This window comes from Crotalus tigris, unplaced genomic scaffold, assembly GCF_016545835.1.
Source record: "Crotalus tigris isolate CLP2741 ecotype Arizona unplaced genomic scaffold, ASM1654583v1 scf7180000017701.1507938, whole genome shotgun sequence".
Classification (NCBI taxonomy): domain Eukaryota; kingdom Metazoa; phylum Chordata; class Lepidosauria; order Squamata; family Viperidae; genus Crotalus; species Crotalus tigris.
Window position 1 is genome coordinate 1,224,501 of NW_024096577.1, and position 22,064 is coordinate 1,246,564.

The 22,064-nt window shown below is 40.3% G+C and overlaps 2 protein-coding genes across 3 annotated transcripts in view; one reads left to right on the forward strand and one right to left on the reverse strand.

Moving 5' to 3' along the window:
• RANBP3 (RAN binding protein 3) overlaps nucleotides 1-773 on the reverse strand; it is a 42,012-nt gene extending 41,239 nt beyond the window's left edge. For both annotated transcript variants that reach the window (XM_039338521.1, XM_039338520.1), the window contains exon 1: nucleotides 626-773. In XM_039338521.1, coding sequence (XP_039194455.1) covers nucleotides 626-758 — 133 coding nt within the window. In that variant the 5' untranslated portion in view covers nucleotides 759-773. The remainder of the gene's footprint in view (nucleotides 1-625) is intronic.
• Nucleotides 774-4,351: 3,578 nt separating this feature from the next.
• ZNF414 (zinc finger protein 414) overlaps nucleotides 4,352-22,064 on the forward strand; it is a 28,609-nt gene continuing 10,896 nt past the window's right edge. The window contains exons 1-2 of the mRNA XM_039338413.1: nucleotides 4,352-4,379; nucleotides 4,480-4,553. Coding sequence (XP_039194347.1) covers nucleotides 4,352-4,379; nucleotides 4,480-4,553 — 102 coding nt within the window. The remainder of the gene's footprint in view (nucleotides 4,380-4,479; nucleotides 4,554-22,064) is intronic.

Below are 22,064 nucleotides of genomic sequence, written 5' to 3' on the forward strand. Positions count from 1 at the left end.
CAAATATCAGAACAACATAATGGATACTATCATTTTCATTCTAGTAACCACTTATTTATTAATTTATTATATTTTTCTCATTTTCCATTCAGGAACTCAAAGTGACCTGTTTATACATTACTTTCTTCTATTTTTTTCCCCACAATTGCAACTTGTGAAGTTTGGTCAAGAGAGGAATTGGTCTTAGGTTACTCAGTGAGCTCCCATATCTGAACCTAGATTGAGTTTTTCCTTTTCCAATCCAATACCTTAATTGCTGTAGCACACTATAATATTTTTATTATTTATGTTTTAATTTTTATGCTTTCATTATTGCATAATGTACTCACATTCAGCACGAGAGAGAGAAAATAATAGAGAGGACATCAATATCTGTTAATTTCTGCCTTGCCTCTCTGTCAGAGAATGACAATCCTACACAAGAATGAAACAGATGGCATTTTGTTCTGGGCTTTATAATCTCAAAATCATTACTAAAATTCACTGTTGTTGTGACCATAATGTCAAAACTGAAAACAAGACTTTGAGAAAGGATTTTTCATAGATCTGTATTCAAAGTATTAAGACATGATAACATTCAGTGAGAATTCACTAGGAACATAGGAAGACACTACTGTCCAATTACCTCCTGTCAAACTGATAGCAGCCTTCCAAAGCTGCAGACAGATTTTTGCTATCTGTAGGAGTGGACAGACTGCAAAAAGCAGCCTACTCACTGTGTCCCAGAATATCCACGTTATCCTCCTCTCCTTCAACATAACCCTACTTATCCTGCTCCTGGCTATCTGAGCTGAGGCATCTGCCCACATGTGCTCCCTCTATGATGGCAACGATGACCTTTGCCTTCACAAAGGAATGGAGTCATGAAGGAAGGGGAGGTGGGATTGATGACATCATGCCTTCTTCTGGGTCAGTGCACCCTTTCACAGCCTTGGTGTTGTTTTAACAAAGCATAGAGAATCTTGTCTTCTCTCTTCTTCCCAAAGGACACAAGACATGAAGGAATCTTATCACATCAGCAGCCCTAGTCAGTTTGTTTTCATCACAATGAGCTAAAGCAGGCTTCTCAAACTGGGGGTTTCCACATGTAACCTTCCAGAATGCCATGTCAGTTTGTTTTCTGTGTGTTCTGACTTACAGGTTCAATAGATCTGGTGGGAACCATGTCTAAAATAGAGTAATCTATGTACAATAATGTTTTTTGGTACAATAAAGTTTCTCTGTTTACTGTGCTGGCACTAGGTCTGTATTACCTATATCCCTGACATGCATCAACTATATAATGGTTATGTTTGTCATTTTTGTATTTTGTTAGCTGTATTATATAAGCTGACTAGAGTTACAGGTAGTTCTCAACTTACGACCATTAATTTAGTGACCCTTCAAAGTTACAACGGCACTGAAAAAGTGACTTATGATCATTTTTCACACTTAACGACCATTGCAGCATTCCCATGGTCACATGATCAAAATTTAGGCCTTGACAACAGGTATGCATTTATGATGGTTGCAATATCCTGGAGTCATGTGATCTCCTTTTGCAACCTGACGAGCAAAATAATGGGGAAGCCAGATTCACTTAGCAATCATGTTACTAATTTTAACAACTGCAGTGATTCACTTAATAACTATGGCAAGAAAGATTGCAAAACGAGGTCAACGCTCACTTAACTGTCTCACTTAGCAACAGAAATATTGGGCTCCATTGTGGTTGTAAGTTGAGAACTACCTGTTTTGTTGAAGAATTTAATAACTTGCTTGGTGTAGTGGATAAAGGTGCTTGACTTGAAGCTTGGAGGCTAGGAGTTCTAGTTCTCCCTTGGGCATGGAAGCTGCTTTGGGTCACTTTGGGCTATTTGTTCTCTTTGACTGGGAAGTTGAAAAAAATCTTATCAGCCTGCAGTGTACAAACATAGTAGATTACCTTCCGTAACCTTCAACAAAGGGCTTTATTCTGCAATGGATTAATTCAGGCTAATAATAATATATAATTGTAAAACAACCATATATTTGTTCTGATTTTTTGGAAAAGACCTATAATGCTGGGTGATACTCTGCTTTCTCATATTATTTATATAATACATTTTTTTGGAGTAACCCATTTATGTTTGCCATAACTTTGGTTATAGGTTACAGTAAATGTAATCTAAAAAAAAAATTGGTCTGAAGCCACTCAGGGAAAGAAAGATAGGACTCCAGATCAGACCTCTGTAGGAGGGATAATATATTAATATATTATTTTCTACATGCATTTATGAAATGAAATGTTTGAGGAAAGCTCCTGGAGTGTCCAGAAGAGATAAAATCAGAAATGAGATAATAAGAGGAAGACCTGGCATAGAACCTATCTTAAATTACATACAAAAACAGCAAATAAAACGGTGCTCACTTGGAAAGGCTGTCATGAGATTCCATACTGTTCAAGGCATATCAAAGAACAAAAGGCAGAAAATGGAGAGGCAATATCAAAGACAAGCTACAACAAAATCAGTTAGCAATGGTTGGGACTGCCAGAAGAACAAGAACCAGAGTTTATCTCTCCTTAAACACCCAAAGAGGAAGAAGAAGGAGGAAGAGGAGGACAAGATCTACTAAAGCGTCCACAAAAGAGACTTAAAACAAGATGGATTGATGACATCAGCATTGCGGGCCCAATTGGCAAAAGTAAGCTCAGGACCATATAGATTGGAAACATGCAGAAGAGGCCTTCATCCTGCAGTGGATAGACAATGGCTAAAATGATGAGATAATATATTAATTGGAATAACCTTCCCCAAACTGTTCACTAGTTCACTATTAATAATTCTGTGGGAAGTCAACCCCCCAGAGAAGGAAATATTAAAAAGGCAGAAATATTTCCTTAAAAGATCTTTAAAAGGCAGAAAAGCATGCCCAGTTTTTCTTAATAGCCCCAAGTCTTCCGCCCCCAAGCAGAAACCAGCTGTAGCAATGCAGATATCATAATCCTGTCAGAAAGACTGGAGCCAGGAATCTTAGAGCTGATGGGATTAGAAAGATAAAGCTCCCTAGAACTAACAATCCCTCACCCAAAAAAACTCAACACAGGACATAGCCATCAGCCACCCAGGGAAGCAAGATATGACCTTTAGGACATAATAGGATTAACCCAACGCCATCAGAATACCAGAAAGGCACATTGAATCTCAGGTCAAAATTCATTCCACAGGAACAACTCCAAACACAAAAGCCCAAGAAGGTATAAAAACCCACCACTCCCTGCTCCATGTGGTCAGCTTTCTCAGAGTCACATTGCTGTCTGGCTCTGCTCTTTAATAAACCACAACCTTCTTTCTAAAGCAGTCTCCATTTTGTTTATTCCTGGCTTGGACTGGACCCTGATGAAGATTTTTCTTTCAACTATTGTAAACTGAATATGTAAGAAAAAAGAAAAAGCCATGTCACTGCATGTAAAAAATATATTACAATCTTTCCATTTGGTGCTTCTGAGATATATTGGATGGCAACTGTCATCATGCCTTAAGGGAGGATAATGGGAATTGTAGTGCATTTATTGGAAATTATGGAGTTGTAACTGGTGTGTACACACACATACACAGAATATCTGAGTGTCTGGTGGTATGTAGAGCCAAAACACTTTTCTATGTATTTGAATAATGATGGAGCTATGGAGATGCTCCATAGCTATATTATTTTCCTTTACAATCCCTCTTCCTTTGCCTTCCTCGAATCCTTCTTCGTGGTTTTGAAAATGTTAGAAATGTATTAGTGATTATCTATTCTGGAAATCTACACGTTTATCAATCTCAGCAACTTTAAACTGTATGGACTAAAAATCAGCATGCTGGCCGGGAGCTGAAGTCTACACACTTAAAAGTTTCTCAGACTGGGAAACGCTGGAGTATTAACGGCACCGCTCTAGCAATTCTCTCTATAACATTGAGAGAAAGCATCCTGGGTTTCCACGGTAACCCTGAATCGACTCGGGAAGTGATATTAATTACTTCCGGAGGACACCACACAACTTCTGCAATGAAACTGGCGGGCTTTCGGTTGAGGTTCCTGGGCGCCGCTGTTAAGTGGTCTACGATCTTCCGAGCCGCTGGAGCACCGATTCCTTTTTCCCTCGCCCAAGAGATGCCCCCTGCGAGTCGCTGGCGAGAGCCAAACAAGACGGCTTGGGGACCCAGAGAGGATGGCCCCTGCAGGGAGGGAAGCGAAAGGCGGCTGCGGTTGTCGCTCCGTGCTGCTACTTCCGCCGCTACCACCACCTTTTTCTCCATCCAGGAGCGAAGTTTGTGCCCCGCCGCGGTTGAAAGCAGGTGAGGGAATGCGAGGCGGACATAAGGAAAGGGAGAGGCTCCGTGGCGCAATGAATCTCAAGGACTGTAGAACTCTAAGTAGATGGGGCAGCCTTAAGAGGAAGACCGGGCAGGAGAGCCTTCTGAACTGGAAAGGATTTGCTAGAACAGGACCCCCACTGCATTTGAGGAAAAACAGGTGGAATAGCCATAAAAGGGAGGAAACCCAACAGCATACCAACAGAAAGTAAATCGGTCAGAACAGCCTTTAAGGTAAGATAGCAATGCCTACCCCACCTCCCCCCCCCCGCACAGCAATCACATGACTCTACAACTCAAGAATGACCTAAGAAAACTGCATCAGAAGCCAGAGCTATACAGGTAGTCCTCAACTTACAACAGTTCATTTAGTGACTGTTCAAAGTTATAGCAGCACAGAAAAATGTGACTTATGACTGTTTTTCACAGTTAACGACCTTTGCAGCATCCCCATGATCATGTGATCAAAATTCAGATGCTTGGCAACTGGTTTATATTTATGACCATTGCTGTGTCCCAAGAGCATGTGATCCCCTTTTGCGACCTTCTGACAAAGTCAATGGGGAAGCCAGATTCATTTAACAACTGGGTTACTAACTTATCAACAGCAGTGATTCACTTAACAACTGTGGCAAGAAAAGTCATAAAATGGTGCAAAAACTCACTTAACAAATATCTCACTTGACAACAGTTTGGCTCAATTGTGATTGTAAGTCGAGGACTACCTGTACTGAATTTGGAGCCTGGGTTCTTTTGAAGGTGGTAGCAGGTGGAGTGTCCCAAAAAGAGCATCAGTCCAGCCTAAGGAGAAAAAGATGGGAGCAGCTGTAGAGGACAGGATAATTTCACTAGAAATCAGAATGGTTTGAGCAACTCAAGTCAAAACGATGAGTGGGAACCCCTTAGGGACTTCAGTACTCAAAGCCAATTAGATTTAGTACAGATCCATGATGGAGATATGAGTGAGTATAGAGCAGAAGCAAAATGATCAGAACCTGATCAGACATGAAAGCTGAAGGAGGGCAATTCAGTAGCAGAATTCTGATGAAGATCTACAAAACAAATCATCCAGCATTTCTTGAGACAATGATTTGAGGTGTCAGATATGGGTTCATTTAAAAATGAAGGAACTGGAAGACATGGGCATTGGCTCCATTACAGAAGTGAGTTCAAATAGCACTGAAGCTATACTGACTATGTGGATATCCCATGAACACCATGAACAGGTGACATATCAGTGAATGCAGCATTGTAAGATCTTGAAGAATAAGAAGAGACAGCATCATCTGTTTTAAGCTTGCTCCCGCTGCTCTGAATGATAAAAAAATCCAAGACCGTTGAGATAAATACTGGCATTGTTAGCTAAACTTAGAATAATTTCAGGAGTTCATGTTAGTGACATATTTATTATGTAGGCTTCAGAATGAGGTTGGTAGAAGCAGCCATGTAAAAGGAAGAAACATTGAGCCCATGGAGCTGCCAGAATGGGCTCACCTACTACATTGGCAGCTTGAATTGGAGGATAATTTTGCTGCATCATTTGCAGATCTTAGGTTCCAGAAGTTTGTTACTTAAGAATATAGTATTCAGCCTGATTGGTCAAAGCACCAATGAAATGGTACTTGAAAGAGATCATGAAGAGATTCTTGCAGTTGATAGAAACCAAAATGAAACTCTTTTCTTGAAAGCCCTACCCTTTTCCCAGGCACAGTCACTACTGCTACCTACAAGCTGATATGGAGAAAAGTCTCTTGGGGTCTGTTTTTTGTCTACAAGGTATTGGTGTTCAGTCCCAAGGGCAAAACATAGGTAAGGCCTTTTCTAGCACCAAAGGCTTGTTTCTATAGAATCCTGAGCTATGACAAGCATCCCAAAATTTCTCTAACTGTTCAAGTGTACTGTTTTGTACCGAGTTGCATTTTGAGAACAATATACTTTAAAAGGGGTAGGAATGGAGAACTATTTTGCATTATAATATGAATTTGCTATCCCTAGCACCACCACCATCACTACCACCACTTTAAATAAAGAGGAAACATTCGATTCTAGAAAACTAGGGTGAATGAAGTTTCAACACTTGTTTTTCATTTTTAATAAAGAGTACTGACAGAATTTGCCTGTCTCAAACAAAATGTATTCCTCGGAATGCTGATTGTCACAACAAACAGGATGCCTTAACAGTGATATCTGTCTAGTTAGCAACTGCTTGCAACTTTTGATAACTCTTTGCGGATATGAGAGCTAGAACTCCAATTCTCTTTGTTACAATAATTGAAGATTCTGCACACTTTATGGAAACAACTGAAGAATTTCATATGGCTCTTCTTCAGTGACAAGTATAAGTTCCTTTGAAGCTTTAGATAATAGTCTTAAGGCCCAATGGACTAAATATTATTTTATTTAAAGCTGGGAATTTGTAATTAAATTATATTCCATCAACTTTTGTACACTTTTTTTCCCTATGACTTTAGCCAGTTATATACAAGTCAGGACCTCTCTGTTTTGGGGGAGATAGAACAACTATGTTTTCCTGTTTTGGTAGAGGCAGAGATTGTGTGCCTTCTCCTTAATACTGGTAAATTCAGATGCCATTGATAAAATCACCCTTTACTAAAAACAAGCCATGTAGCAGTTGATTTAGCAGTTAAGGCCTTAGGCTAGAAACCAGGAACTATTAGTTCTTGTTTTAGGCACACAAGCCATTGACCTTGGGTAGTCATTCCCACTCACCTCTAGGAAAAAGGAACTGGCAACTACTACTTTTTTTTTTTTACAAATTTTATTAAATATACATTTTAAAAACAAAAATGGACATGATTCAACTTCCCTGGCTATAACAGTGCTATTAGTATTAACCTTATGTTACAGAAAGAAAAACAGAAACTTAAAATACATTCTATAACAGGACAGAGTATAACAAACTGTGTATAACATCTGTAAATTTTTTGATAAACCATCTTTCAATCATCAACGTTGTATTTACATATCATTCAATTGTGTCCTAATATAGGTACTAATAAGAAGTCCTTATAATGTCAACTAGTCAGTCGATAATCATCTTAGCAATCCTCCTTATCTCTAACCAATTGTACAAATTTTTCCAAATTTCATAATACTCTGTTTCAGTTTTATTTTTCATCTCTAGAGTTAATCTGTCCATTTCGGCACAGGATAAAATTTTATTTATTATTTCTTCCTCAGTGGGGGTTTCCTTTCCTTTCCATTTTTGGGTGTATGCCAATCTTGCTGCAGTTAAAATATGCAATAGTAAGTAAAAAGATGCTTTGCTAAGTTTATCATTAATAATCCCTAATAAGATTTCTGGTTTTAAATCAATTTTTTGTAATAGTATTTCTTCTAGCCAATTTTTTATCGGATTCCAAAAATTTTGCCCCTTTGAACATTCCCACCACATGTGATAGTAAGTCCCTGGAGGCCTTCTACATTTCCAGCATGTTGGTTTTTTTATCTATTTTTGCTAGCCTTGTAGGGGGAAGGTGCCATCTATAAAACATCTTGTGTAAATTTTCTTTGTAGGAGGTGGCTAGTGTTAACCTCCTGTTTCTATCCCATAATGATTGCCAATTATCTAGGACAATACTGTAACCAAAATTTTTACTCCAGATTAACATTGTTTCTTTTACCTGTTTTTCTAACAAACCTTATTCTAACAAATATTGATATATCTTTTTTAACATTTGATCTTCTGTTCCTAGAAGGATTTTATCTAATTGTGTATGCTCTAATTTTATCCCTGGTTCTTTTTTGTCTTTTCTGTATCGCGACTGTATTTGTAAGTATGCCCACCATTCCTATACCATCTTCTGATAATCTTTTCCTTATTTTCAGGTCCCCATTCTCGTCTAAGATATCTTTATATGTAATTATTTTTCCTAAATTTATGAATTTGGGGTGCATGAATATCTCTAATATGGATAGCCAATTGGGAATTTTTATATAATTTTTTAAATTTTTATCCACACATCTAATAGTGCCTGTCTAATATGGTGATTCTGAAAGTACTGATGAGCCTTATATTTCCCGTCCCACATCATAGCATGCCACCCTATTTGCTTGTCATGGCCTTCTAATGCCAGTAGTCTTCTGTTCCTTAAGTGTATCCAATCCTTTATCCATACCGATATTGCTGCTTGATAATATTTTTCCCAATTCGGGAGGCCGAGCTCTCCTCTTTCCTTTGCATCCTGTAATAATTTTAATTTAATTCTCGGTTTTCTACCTTGCCAGATAAGGTAAGATACTTCTGAAGATGTCAAGAAACATCTTGGGATTTTTCTAGTGGCAATCTAGGAGTCAAATGTTTACTAAAAAAAAATATGCCACTGACTTGCAAGGAACATAATCATTTTCTACTGGAATGGTTGAACTTCTACAGTTTCTTTCTGCAGCTTATAGGAAAGAAACCAAAAATAAAATTGTGGGTTGAAATGGAGAAGTAACTGAGAGAAACATCTTTTGATTAGCAGTATTGTCATGTTTACTTTTTCCTCCCCTCCCTCCTTTTCCTCTGACTCAAATCTGCCAGAATGGAGCCTTCATAGAATCATTTTAATGAAGAATGATTTGATTTATGACATCTTTGGGTATAATCTCTTCCTCCTATTAATTGCTTTTTTATATGTTCAGAAGAGTGGGTAGGATTTTCAGTTTAAGATGCCAGATGCAGTTTTGTTCTGGAAAGTCAGTTTGGTCCAGTGGTTAAGGCACCTAGCTAGAAGCCAGGAGACTATGAGTTCTAGTCCCACTTTAGATATGAAAATCTGCTGTATGATTTGGGGTCAGTTGTGCTCTCTTAGCCTACAAGGTTAGGCTTGGATGACAAGGTAGGTTAATTCCTGTTGCAACCAATGGATCAACACTTGGTTGATCTGTAAAAAAGCAGATTCTTGCAAAAAAAAAAAAAAGTGAGGAAGACAAAATGCAGTTTTGTTCCTAAATAATATTTGGTGACTCAAAGCAGGATGTTTGTAAGGGATCAACATCTTGGTAATATCTATGGAGCTAAGCTGATTCCAATTGTTAATACACTTGTGAGGGAGATTCAGTAAGTGGAAAAATATTTTCTTCTACTTGCCACTCTTTTGTGTTCTTTGCTAATTTTCTGCAGAGGAATAAATCTTGGTTTGATTTTAAAAGCCAAGTCTGGATGAATTCTTGGCTGATCAGTGGTTGAAGTCACATTAATACTCACGTTTGGCTCTGTTTCAGATGTTTTAAGGACTTCTATCTCAGTGATCAGAGGCTTCTTTTTAGACTTTTTAAATATGTCCTGGCTGGGAGTGAATAGCATCTTGCAAGTTCATTCATTCATCCACTTAGCAAAGACAAGATTTGAGTGGGGGATCAGAGAGGAAACCTCACGTATGATGCTTTAATGTTAAACAAGATGACATAACAAATGTAATAAAATTGTCATTGGCTTAGTGAATTTTCAGGTATTCAATCAGTAGTTTACTTTTACTGCAGTACTGAATTTTGACCTACCACATTTCAAAGCTGCCTCTGCCCAAAGTATTATTTCATTCACAAAATAAAAGGATGAGATTTTTTAGTGATTTCATCTAGTCACAATGCACTTCAGCACTTTATAGTTTTAATTATGTTTGCAATTTATGTTCAGAAGTTGAGATATCAGAGAGAAATGAACTTTTCTGTCTTTTAAAAAAGTGAAAGTCATCGAAGTTGAGCTCAGCTCCTATTATTACATGTAGATATCTGTATAGTTTTGGACAACAATATTAAATAATTTTTTTCAACTTTCCAGTCTATTCTATAGCTTGGGGATTTCCTAGTGGCCAGCGATCAGCCAAAGCCAGCAAGGTGCTTCTAATTGTTTTGACATTTTATTAAATTGTATCAAGTAATTGGAAGAGGAAGTTTAATTTACACAATTATGCGTTCTAGTATCACAGTATCCCAAATCTCAGAGGATCTTGTATTTTACTTTCTAAGATTGGTTGTAGATTTCATGAAAGGTCAGGCCATTTTCTGAAAGGAAATATAGATATATGCTTATCCTGGCTTATATAAATTGCAGTGAATTCAATGCGCATTCATGGGTCTGTCTGCTTAGGTTGTGGGGCTCATTATTTGAGAGGTTGCTAACCCCCCTGCTCAGACAAATGACCGCCCAGTCTCTTCTTATTTGGGAGTAGTTTACTTTTGGGGGAGTAAACTAATTTTTAGTACTTTGGGGAGTAAATAAGTAGTTTACTTATATGGAAGTAGTTTACTTTTTACCGGTATTGTAACCGACTGCCTTAAAGAGTGCTGTAGGGGCTCATATTTATTTTTATTTATTGCATTTATATACTGCTCTGATAAAGGAATTCTTTGAAAAGTACAGAAGGCTCTCCAAACCTGAGACATGGTTGTCCAAAGTGCAGGAAAGAGTGTGGTGAGCTAGAATGTTAGACTGGGAGTTGCAAAATCTGACTTCAGGATTCCCACTTTATTTCATGGAATTTATTGGGTGGGAGTCACATAACCATTAAACCCAATTTACCTCTTAGGATGGCTGCTGTAGGTGTAAAATAAAGGCAGAAACCACACGTGCCATCTTGAGAAAAGGTATGCAGTTAGTAACCCCTACATATGCTAAAAAGCATAATGACTTTTATTTCTAACTGAGTTATCTTGAAGGAAAACAAAAGGAATCGAGGCATGACCTGAGGTTGGCAACTCTAGTGGAATATTCTTATTTTCATCTTCAAGGGTCCTTGTTATAACCCAATTTGTTTTCTGTGGGGGCAGAGAACTTTTATTTGTGGGCTTGCGGACCAGTTGCCATCCAACAGTGAATCCAGTTTATCAAACTCACAAAAAAATAGTTGGGGCTATGCCATAACGATCCCTTCCAAGAAAAAGCTTTTGACAGGCGCTGCAAACCACGACTGGGTTCACACACAGTGTTCAAGTCACAGTGTTCAAGCTTGCTTGGTCGGGCTTGTGAACTCGGCCATTGTGAAGAACAAGTCATAGTTTACAATCTAGTGTGTTAGGTAAACCTAGCTGCGATTTATTTATTTGATGTGTTGTGAAATGTAGTATATCCAGCGGGCCCCAGAGAAGCAAACATGCCATAAAAACAATCTGCATGTGCTGAGGAAGGTTCCTGTCACCTGCATCCTTGAGCTTTGGGGAAAATTTACTATCATCCAAAGCTGGTGTGAAAAATGAATGGGCTAATGCCAAAGGGGAGAGAAAGCACCATCCCCTGCTCTTCATTTCAGCTGTCAGGGCATATATCAAGTCATGGCCATTCCCTGTCTTTGTCTCAGGGGACTCTCTTTTGTTCTTCTTCCTGGCATTAGAGAGCTGAATTGATGGGCGGCGGGTGGGGAGGAGGGGTGAAACCCAATCTATATAGTTCTTTTGTTTTCGGCTGATTCAGCAAGTTCAGATTCTAATTTTTAGAAAGAGACTTCCATTTGCAGAATATGTATTACCAAAGCGCAGCTGAGAAGCACAGCTATTGGAAGCTCCTTTGTTCCAACCTTAAATATATTCCTCTCTTTTGCATCATCTGCAGAAGAAGCGGTTGTTTTTACATCTGCAGCTGCTGGGATACGGCCGTGGGCTTTTGTGGGTGGGTATGTAGGTTTGAATACATTAGCAGTTTATAGTTCAGACAGGAAAGGTCTTTATTCTTCGCATAGGTACATGATAAGCATGTGCATATGCAGCTGCGTCAAAACCAGGTTTGAAGGTTTTATCTATATGCAAATCAGCCTTATATTGTTGCAGTGTGGATGGTTCTGATTTAGATGTGGGTTTAAACAGCTGCACCCTGACAGGCCATGCCATTCCATCCATGGCAGATTTCACTTTCCTGGTTTTCCAGGGCCACCTCATACATAGTAATATTTGACAGAGCCAGGTGGGAGGAAAGACAGTAGAGGGTCTGTATGCGTTCCATTTTTTTTTTTTATCCTTCCATTGAATACAGGAGACCGTGCTGTTAACCTGCCTCCAGAAGTTGTGAATGGTCCAACACTGGAAGTTTTTAAGAAGAGACTGGACAGCCATTTGTCTGAAATGGCATAGGGTTTCCTGCCTGGATAGAGGGTTGGACTAGATGACCTACAAGGTCCCTTCCAACTTAATTGTATTACTATTATCATCATCATTATCTGCCTGCCTGCCTACTTCTTGTTTGCATGTGGGCATCTTTGAATACCCCTCCTGATACTAGCAGAAGGAATGATTGACACATAGCCATATCCATAGCTATTATCCTAGGCGCATTTGTTTTAAATAAAGCAGTGTCTTAGAGATGGGACTGAACTGCATTTAAAAAAAAAAATAGGCATGACTGTATATATACAAAAAGACTATGAAAGTTATTTTAGTAATTACATCCCAAAGGTGCTTTTTCAAGAGGCAACTGGACTCTCTTGTTTTTCTTTGAAAACATTTTGCTTCTCGTCCAGCTGCGACTGGATGGTGGGGAATGGAAGGATTTATACTTCTTGCAGACAGCTGGTCGTTTGCATTCTTTCAGAGAGTCCTGGAGGTTTGTCTGTGTCCTCAGGGCCACCTGAGTGGTGCAAATGGGTGTGGAGCCTTCTTGGAACTGCTGAAAGGACTGTGTTGTTGCGCTCTGCTTTCTATAGGATGTTGGCACTCTAAAAGGATGCAAACGACCAGCTGTGTGCGAGGAATATCAATCCTTCCATTCCCCACCATCCAGTCAGAGCTGAATGATGAGAAGCGAAATGTCTTCAAGGAAAAACAAAAGACAGTCCAGTTGTTTCTTGGAAAAAGCACCTTTGGGACAACCATGACCTTGGATGACTGAGAATCTCCATAGACCTTCAGCGGCTGAACTTTTCACCCTATCTCTGTTCCCATCTTTGAGAAGTTCACGGGTTCTTGTCCGCCTTTCTTCCGTGTGCGGGCTTCTGAGGTTGCTCGCGTGTTCGTGGCCTGTGACTTTACCAAGTTTGAGCAAAGCGTGTTTAGGAGGTGCCAAGGGGAGGGTGGCAAGTCGCTTCCTTCTTAAAAACTTGGCTTCTGGGCGATCAGGTCTTCCGTTCCGCTCCCCTCCGTCGTGGGGCGTCTCTCTCTCTCTCTCTCTCTCTCTCTCTCTCGCACCGCTGGGGGGAGCCTCTAACGCGGCCTCCCTCCCCTTTGAAAAACCCCAGCCCCTCCCTTCCTCTCTCCCCCGCACTTCCGATCTCGCGACAGCTGCGACCGCGTTAAAATGGCTACAATGTAACCTCTTTTTCCGCCTTTGATGCTGGTGGAGTCGCCGCTGATCTCCCCCCCCCCCGAGGAATTTTTTTTAACTCCCTCCCCTTTAAATATATAATCATTCTTTGGGCAAACGTCTGCGCCAAACCCGGCCAGCTCTCTCTCCCCCTTCCGACTGAGAAATGGTAGGTGGGCTGGTTGCGAAGACCGAAGGGGTGTGTGTGTGTGTTTGTGTGTGTCTCTCTGTGTGTGTTTGGTGGTTCTTTTCAAAACATCGCTGTCTTGTAGGGTCTCTTTTCTCTCCCTCTCTCCAGGGCGCTTCCTGTGTCTGGCATATATCTCCCATTTCGATTTGGTTTTGGTGGTGGTGTTGTTTTTAAATGGAAGCCACGCTTTCCACCTTTTTTTTTTTTCTCTCGCCGCGATCGTGGGAAGAAAGGTTTTGCAGTTGGCGACCCGGGGCGCTGTGCGTGGGGAAATTGCCCTAAAGGCCCGGAAGAGGAGAGGTCACGGCGGCGGCTTTGGGGAAATCGGCTGACTTCTTTCCATGCAAATTGCTAAGCGAAGGAAAGTCTTGAAAGCCTTTGCCGCGTCGCGGCAGAAGAGAATAGATATCCCAGATTAGAGCAGTGTTTCTCAACTTTGACCCCTTTCAGATGTGTGGACTTCAGCTCCCAGATTCTGGGGAATTCTGGGAGTTGAAGTCCACACATCTGAAAGGGGCCAAGGTTGGGAAACATTGAATTAGAGCAGGGGTCTTCAAACCTGGCCCTTTTGTGACTTGTGGACCAACTCCCAGAATTCCTCAGCCAGGCACACTGGCTGAAGAATTCTGGGAGTTGAAGTCCACAAGTCATAAAAGGGCCAAGTTTGAAGACCGCTGAATTAGAGACTAAATTCCACAGCAGTTGTCCTTCTCCAATAGGGCTTGTATCTCAACATGCCCTCCTATCTTACCAGGTTGTTGTCGGCGTTCCTAAAATATGTGCACTGCATATTTTGAAAAATATTAGGTATTTTTTACCGGTTTAAATTTTATGTGGGAAGTCTGTTGAGACAATAGGCATACACATCACAATTTGTGAAGCTTTGTCAATTAGATATAGGGAGTTAACAGGAAGATATTATTAAAAGATGTGGGTATTTTTTTTTTATCTTTTCCAAGTGGAATAATTCAAGGAAACTGCTTGCAGACAGCTTTGTGGCTAGAACTGATTTGAATTACTGGAATAAGTTGCTAGCCACAGTGTTTTTTTCCATTCCTTTCTGTAGATTAATTGGCCTGGCTTGTAACGTTACTCCTCTGAATCCAGAGACCGATGGAAATTTTAATTCACTTTTGTTAATTGTAAAGTTCTGATTGTTATTTGCTGGTCCACTTTTCTTCCTTCACTGATGCTGGTTTTATATTTTGGATATTTTATTGACCCTAACTTTAGCTTTATGATGTAATTCCTTGGAAAAGCACTATGAAAAAATATGTGTAAGGCTATGTTCTGTTTATGAAGTATAACCTTGTCTAGGGGTAGGCAACCCTGGCTCTTTTATGACTCGTGGACTTCAACTCCCAGAATTCCTGAGCCAGCTGGTTCAGGAATTCTGGGAGTTGAAGTCCATGAGTCATAAAAGAGCCAAGGTTGCCTACCCTTGTCCAATGGGGTGACTTCCATCTGTATTGATTAATCCTATTATGCTTTGCATCATTGGCCATGCTGCTTAGAGATTATGGGAGTTGAAGTCCAATGTATTTGGATGGCATCAGGTTGATGAAATCTGAGCTACTTATCTTAAAGCTTAATTGGGGAGTTCAGGCAACTTGGCAGGAAAATCTTTTTTTAGTTCCTATATTCACACTTCGAGAGGTGTGACATATATTTACATAGGCGCACACTTACTTTTACCAACCCTACTGCTTCAGATGCAAAATTGTGTCATATAATAATGCAAGCCCAATACGAAAACAGCATTATGCAGATACCAATAAGAGAACGTATTCAGTTGCTTTATTGCTGACCTGGAAAATGCCATTACCTGCTGGAGGAATTGCAAAGCAAGATGCCAGTGTGAAATAGCTGTTTTATTCTATTAACCTGGAACTAAATCTCTATTTTTGGGTGAAGGGATTTCGAGTATTAATCTATATCACCAGGTTATTATGTTGTCAAGTATTTTTAAGCAGTAAATGGCTATTTTGCTTATGTTTGTATTTAAAATCAAACTGAACTTTCATCCTGTGGATGTAGCATTAAATATGGTCTTCACCATATTTTCTATACTCATACGTGCATATGTAACAACAGGGAAATAGATATTGGTTTGACAAAGTTTCTTTTATACCACTGACAATAAGAAGTGATCTGCACATTTATTCTTCTTTTAAATATGTCTTTTTCAACGTCTGCCAAGAAAAGAACTGTTATACATAGTGAATTGTAAAAGAATGGGAAGGAGAGGAAAGAAATGTCCTCAAGTTTTGATTTGTTAATTTTGAAGCATTGCAAGATTAGGAGCAATTTCCATCTAGTAGCAGGTTTGTGTTTTAATTTCCTTGCAACCCAAATTTCTTATTCTGAGAGAAACCTTTATCTATTGTAGATAATGATGTAATGGTAAAGGCATCAGACTAGACATTGGGAAATTGTGAGTTGTGCCTTAAGGCAGGGGTGTCAAACTGCAGGCCTGCGGCTGGTTGCATCATACCAAGGCCGCGCCTACCCCAGTTCCGGCAATGCAAAAAAAGTTGCGATATGTCACGTCACATGACGCGGCAAGTTTGACATCCGTGACTTAAGGCATAAAGCAAGCTGGGAGACCTAGGCCAGTAACTCTTTCAATCCTAGAAAGAGAGCAGTGGTAAAGCACTTCTGAAAAACCTTGCCAAGAAAACTAGTCCAGGTAGTTGCCAGTAGTCAATGCTAACTTGAAGACACCAAATAAATAAATAGAAATTATTAGGAAAGCCAGGAGAAAAGGATGGCTGCAGGAAGTAAGCAAGGAATAAAATTTGTTAAAAACAGATCATGCCAAACCAATCTTATTTCATTCTTTGATAAAGTGACTAAACCAGTAGACCAGCGAAAGGCTGTGGACGTAGTATACTAGGATTTCAGTAAGGCATTTGATAAAGAAGACCACAACCTATTCCTTGGTAAGCTAGAAAAAGCTGGAATAGACAACATCACCACCAGATGGATCTGTAGCTGGCTGGCAATGTACTCAAGAGGAATCCTCAATCCACATAGAGAGAAGTAAGCAGTGTGGGGTACCACAAGATTCCGTCTTAGGCCCAGTACTCTTCAATATCTTCATAAATAGATGAGGGAATTGAAGGAGAATGCATCACATTTGCAGATGACACTAAACTGGCAGGAACAGCCAATACCCCAGAAGACAAACTCAGGATCCAAAAAGATTTTGACAAACTTGAACAATGGGCCCTATCCAACAAAATGACTTTCAATGTGGAGAAAAGCAAAGTTTTACATTTGGGCAGGAAAAATCAAAGGTACAAGTACAGATTGGGTGAGACTTGGCTCAAAAACAGTAACTATGAGAGAGACCTTGGAGTCCTAGTGGACGATCACTTGACTATGAGCCAGCAGTGTGCAGCAGCAGCCAAAAAAGCTAATACAATCCTGGGTTGTATAAACAGGCATAGAATCAAGATCATGCGAAGTATTAGTACCGGCTTATAAAACCCTAGTAAGACCACACCTGGAATACTGCAATCAATTTTGGTCACCATATTACCAAAATGATGTTGAGAGTTTGGAAAAAAACATTCAGAGAAGAGCAACTAAGATAATCAAAGGCCTGGAAACTAAAACATACAAAGAACGGCTGAGTTTGGCTAGTCCAGGGGTAGGCAACCTTGGCTCTTTTATGACTCGTGGACTGCAACTCCCAGAATTCCTGAGCCAGCCATGCCTACCCCTGGGCTAGTCTAAAGAAAAGAAGAAACAGGGGAGACATGATAGCAATATTCCAGTATTTGAGGGGCTGCCACAAAGAAGAGGGGGGTCATGTTATTCCCAAAGCACCAGAGGGCAGGACCAGAAACAATGGTTGGAAACTGATCAAAGAGAGAAGCAACCTGGAATTAAGGAGAAACTTCCTGACAGTGAGGACAATTAACCAGTGGAACATCTTGCCTTCAGAAATCATGGACGCTCCATCACTGGAGATTTTTAAGAAGAGACTGGACAGCCACTTGTCTGAGATGGTATTGGTTCTCCTGCTTGAGCAGGGAGCTGGACTAGAAGACCTCCAAGGTCCATTCTACTCTACTCTACTCTACTCTACTCTACTCTACTCTACTCTACTCTACTCTACTCTACTCTACTCTACTCAAGATCTTGTCCTTGCTGGGTTTTCATCTGCTGCTGTAACCTAATAATATTGCCTCTTGTTAATCTAACCATCTACAATTAAGGATCAGAGTTAATTCTAGTCCTAGTTTTGTTAAAGATATGGGGAGAGGGGAGGTGCAGTGTTTTACTGTTGGGCTTTGCTTTGTTTACATGGCTTCCTAGAAGAGGAAGCATAGAGAGAGATGAACGGAGATAACCCAGGCACATAATATGAAAGAATCCTGTGTTAGTATTTGCTTGTCTCTCCGCCTGCATCTTAGATGAATTTATTTTTTTAATTCATTGAAATGGCATGTGTAACCCACCCACTTAGTCCCAAAGAGTTCTGAGCAATGTGCAACATTTCTAAAACTAAATTATAAACTCAAACCAAACACAAAATCCAAATACAGTGGTGACTTGGTATTCAACTGCTTTGAACTCATTGAATTTGGTACTCAACACATTTTGACCCACAAGTTTTGGGTTGGTACTCATCGTTTGTTTGGTACTCAACACACGTTAGAACTTGTGTGTTGTTTTTGGCTGCCTTGTGACTTACTATATTATTCTTTATGGGAAAAATCTGTTCAGTACTCATCGTTTTTGGTACTCATTTTGCTTTTTGGAACCAATTAATGATGAGTACCAAGGTATCACTGTAAAATAATAATGATGGATGGAATTAGGATTTGTCTTTTCTTTCTGAAATCCTTCATTACTTCTTACCATGCCTTCAGAAGTTTAACTGAAGTGGTTAGGATTAGTGTTTGTTAAAAACTAGTTTGTTCTCCCTTTCTTCTTTTCTCTCTGTAGCTGAAACAGTAGATCAGACATGTCAAACACAAGGCCCGGGGGCCGGATGCGGCCCGCGAAGTGATTTCATGTGGCCTGCGAAGCCATCCTGGAAACAGTGAGGGAACAGCCCCCGCTGCCTTGGCCCTGGCCCAGGCCGGCCGGGAGCCAATGTACAATTTTGTGGTGGCCATCTATGCTGAAGCACATTCAGTCTTAGCTCCACAAGGCCATCTAGAAACAGCGAGGAACCAGCCTCTGCCGTGTCGGCCCCGCCCCCTGGGTGCATGCTGGGGAGGTGTCACCCTTTGTGAGGAATGAAGAAATGGACCATGCCTTTGCGCTTGTCCCAGTCCCACCCCCTTCTGCCAGAGACCCTCAGATCTGTCCCACTCCTGCCTAGGCCCCCATAGGCATCCTTGACATAAACGATGTAGAGCTGGCCATGGCCATCCAGTAGGCCACACCCGCCCAGTAGGCCGCCCCCCTGCCCCCCCTGAGGGCAACCGCAATGCTGATGCGGCCCTCAATGAAATTGAGTTTGACACCCCTGCAGTAGATCAAAGAATACCTCATTGTAGAAGTTTCTTGAACTTGCGCCTTTAAGTCAGTCTTGATTTTTGATTGTCTGGATAAGTACAGTTTTTTTGGCAAGGTTTTGGCAGACAGATTGCTTCCTTCCTAGGGCTGAATGAAAATGACTGGCCCAGGATCACCCAGCCAGCTTTGTGTCTAAAGTGGTATTAGAACCCATAGCCACCCAGGTTCTGGATTGATGTCTTAACCACTACATCAAACTGGATTTCTTTTCTAATTTCTCTCTTGAAATTAGATTTTCTAATTTTGATTGCAGTATTCAATATCTTATATGGGATGTTTGCAATTTGCAGGATACACTTTTTTTTAAAGAATAGGGAAAGCTCTTTTACAGTCCCTAGGCCACATCTGTCCCTTTGTCCTTATCCGGCCCACGTGAGGTAATTGGAAATTAGAAATCAAATGTAAATAGGTGTACGCCATGCATGCAATATAACTGCATTGCATTTATTTTGAAGGCCACTGCTTTTTTTTTCCAGTTTACATATGTGCCTATGTGAATGCCTACGCACCTTCACAACCCTATTGGTTCAGCTTTCCACAACAATTCCAGTCTGCCCTTGGGAAAATTAACTGCCCACTTCTGCTATAGAGCAAAGGCAAGAAAGGAAGTAGACTTCATGGACTTTTGGCAAGCAAGTAGAAAAAAGCTTCACCTCAGGAGGCATATCTTGGTATTATTTTAGATACAGATTTTCAGTAGCAGGGCAGGGAAGCATCTCTCTCTTTTGCCTTGATGGCAGATACCGCCTGTAAGAAAGAGTTATGGTAGTCAGTCCCAGTTCATGGTGTTCCTCAAAACTTGATGGTTTGGCTTTCCTCTATCCCTGCATAGGGATGGAATCCATCATCCCCAAGTAGGTTATGAGTCAAGGGGATGGAATGTAAATCTGGAAGAAATCAACCCCAAGGAACATACTCCAAACACAACAACAAGAGGCCTTAGCCCAATAGTAGCCAATAGCACAAGATCTTGAGTATGTATGCAGAGATACAGTCCAGTCAGGAAAATGCAAAACAGCATATTGGGGAATTCGCTTGAATTAGGGAGGCCTTATTAAAGAACCATTTCTTCCACCAGTGAATTCAGAAAACCTATGTCACCCTTTTTCCACCTCTCTGCTTATAATCATGTATTTATCAGAAGGCAAGAATAAAAATGGTACCCAAATGAATAGCACATTGTCACCCCCCCCTTCCTTGCAGCCAGCCAGTCAATTGATGGACACTCTGCTTTGCCCTTGTGAGCTTTTTAATTTATAACTCCCCAACACCCAGCCTTCTACCTCCTTTCTGGTAGCTTAGACTTTGCTCTGAGATTTTTGATATAATTGAAACCTTTAATGAAAGGCCAAAACAGGGACACCCTGCTGCAGTATTTATTTATTTTGCTATTTTGCTGTGATTTAAAACATTTTATTTTTTTCTGTAGCCAAACAGTCTTCCAGAAGATCTTGCAAACTCCTCCTTCTGTCTTAGCTGTTGGTGTAAACTTTACAAACCATGCTATACTCATTTAGATGTACCTTGCCATGTATTATAAAATAAAAAATGTAAGTGGAAGCTGTTCTTGCTTGAAGCTCTGACTAGTCTTTTTCTTTTTCTTCCGTTTTTGAGCTTCTGAAAAGCATCTGAAATGAACAATGCTGGAAATGGGACTTGGGTCTAGACAGGGGATTGTGGGTCCAATATACTACCCAATTTCTTCTTAAGATATGTATACGTGTGTGTGTGTGTGTGTGTGTGTTATAGCCTTAGCTCTGAAATGTACTAAGTAACTTTGAAGTGACAATATCAGTCTCAAAAGGTCTTGTGGCACCCGTCAAGTTAATTGGGTGGGTAACACAATTTGTAAATATATTTATATAATATGCGTGGCATAAATTTGTGTTATTTATTATCCAAGTGCTTTTCCTGAGGAACTTACCATCTAACATTTGATCTGGGAGATCAAGAGAGGAAGGAAAGTTGAAAAAAAAATGGTAAATTAGGACGCAGCATAGAATTGTTTCATTGTCCATGTCCAGATTTAGCTGTCAGCTGAGTTTTCTTAGAGTGCAGAAGCCAAAAGCCTTGAATAATAAAACACATTTTTTTGGTTACACAGTATAGCTTATAAATCTCTTTTTGCTCATTCCTGCTCATTTTCTTTCTTTTACACTCAAAAAGCTATTAAACAACATAATAAAAATAAAAGATAAATTTGAAGGAATGATTTCATCGGAGAAAGGCAGTCTCGCAGACATATTCTAGGACAGGGGTAGGCAACCTTGGCCCTTTTATAACTCGTGGACTTCAACTCCCAGAATTCCTGAGCCAGCAATGGCTGGCTCAGGAGTTCTGGGAGTTGAAGTCCACGAGTCATAAAAGGGCCAAGGTTGCCTACCCCTGGTCTAGGAAATATTTGCAAATGCAGGTAGTCTTTTGACGTATGACCATGACTATGCCTGATTTTAGGACCTTTTTTTGCAGTGGTTGTTAAGCGAACCCATTTTTTTGCAATGCGTGTTTTCTGAAAACTGGAAGTAAATGCCTGTTTTGGGAGGGGGGAGGGGGGGAACCATGGCCACATGACCGTGGGACACTACAAGTAACCGTAAATGCAGGCTGGTTGCTGAGTGCCCCAAATGTGGTCACATGATAAGGGAGAGGGGCAGATGTTGGAACTTCAAATCTGGGTCATAGGTAATGTTTTTGGGTCCGTCATAACTTTGAATCGTTGCCAAGTAGTTGGTTGTTAGATGAGGACTGCCTGCATTCCGGGAAGAAGCAAGAGATAACATCTCTG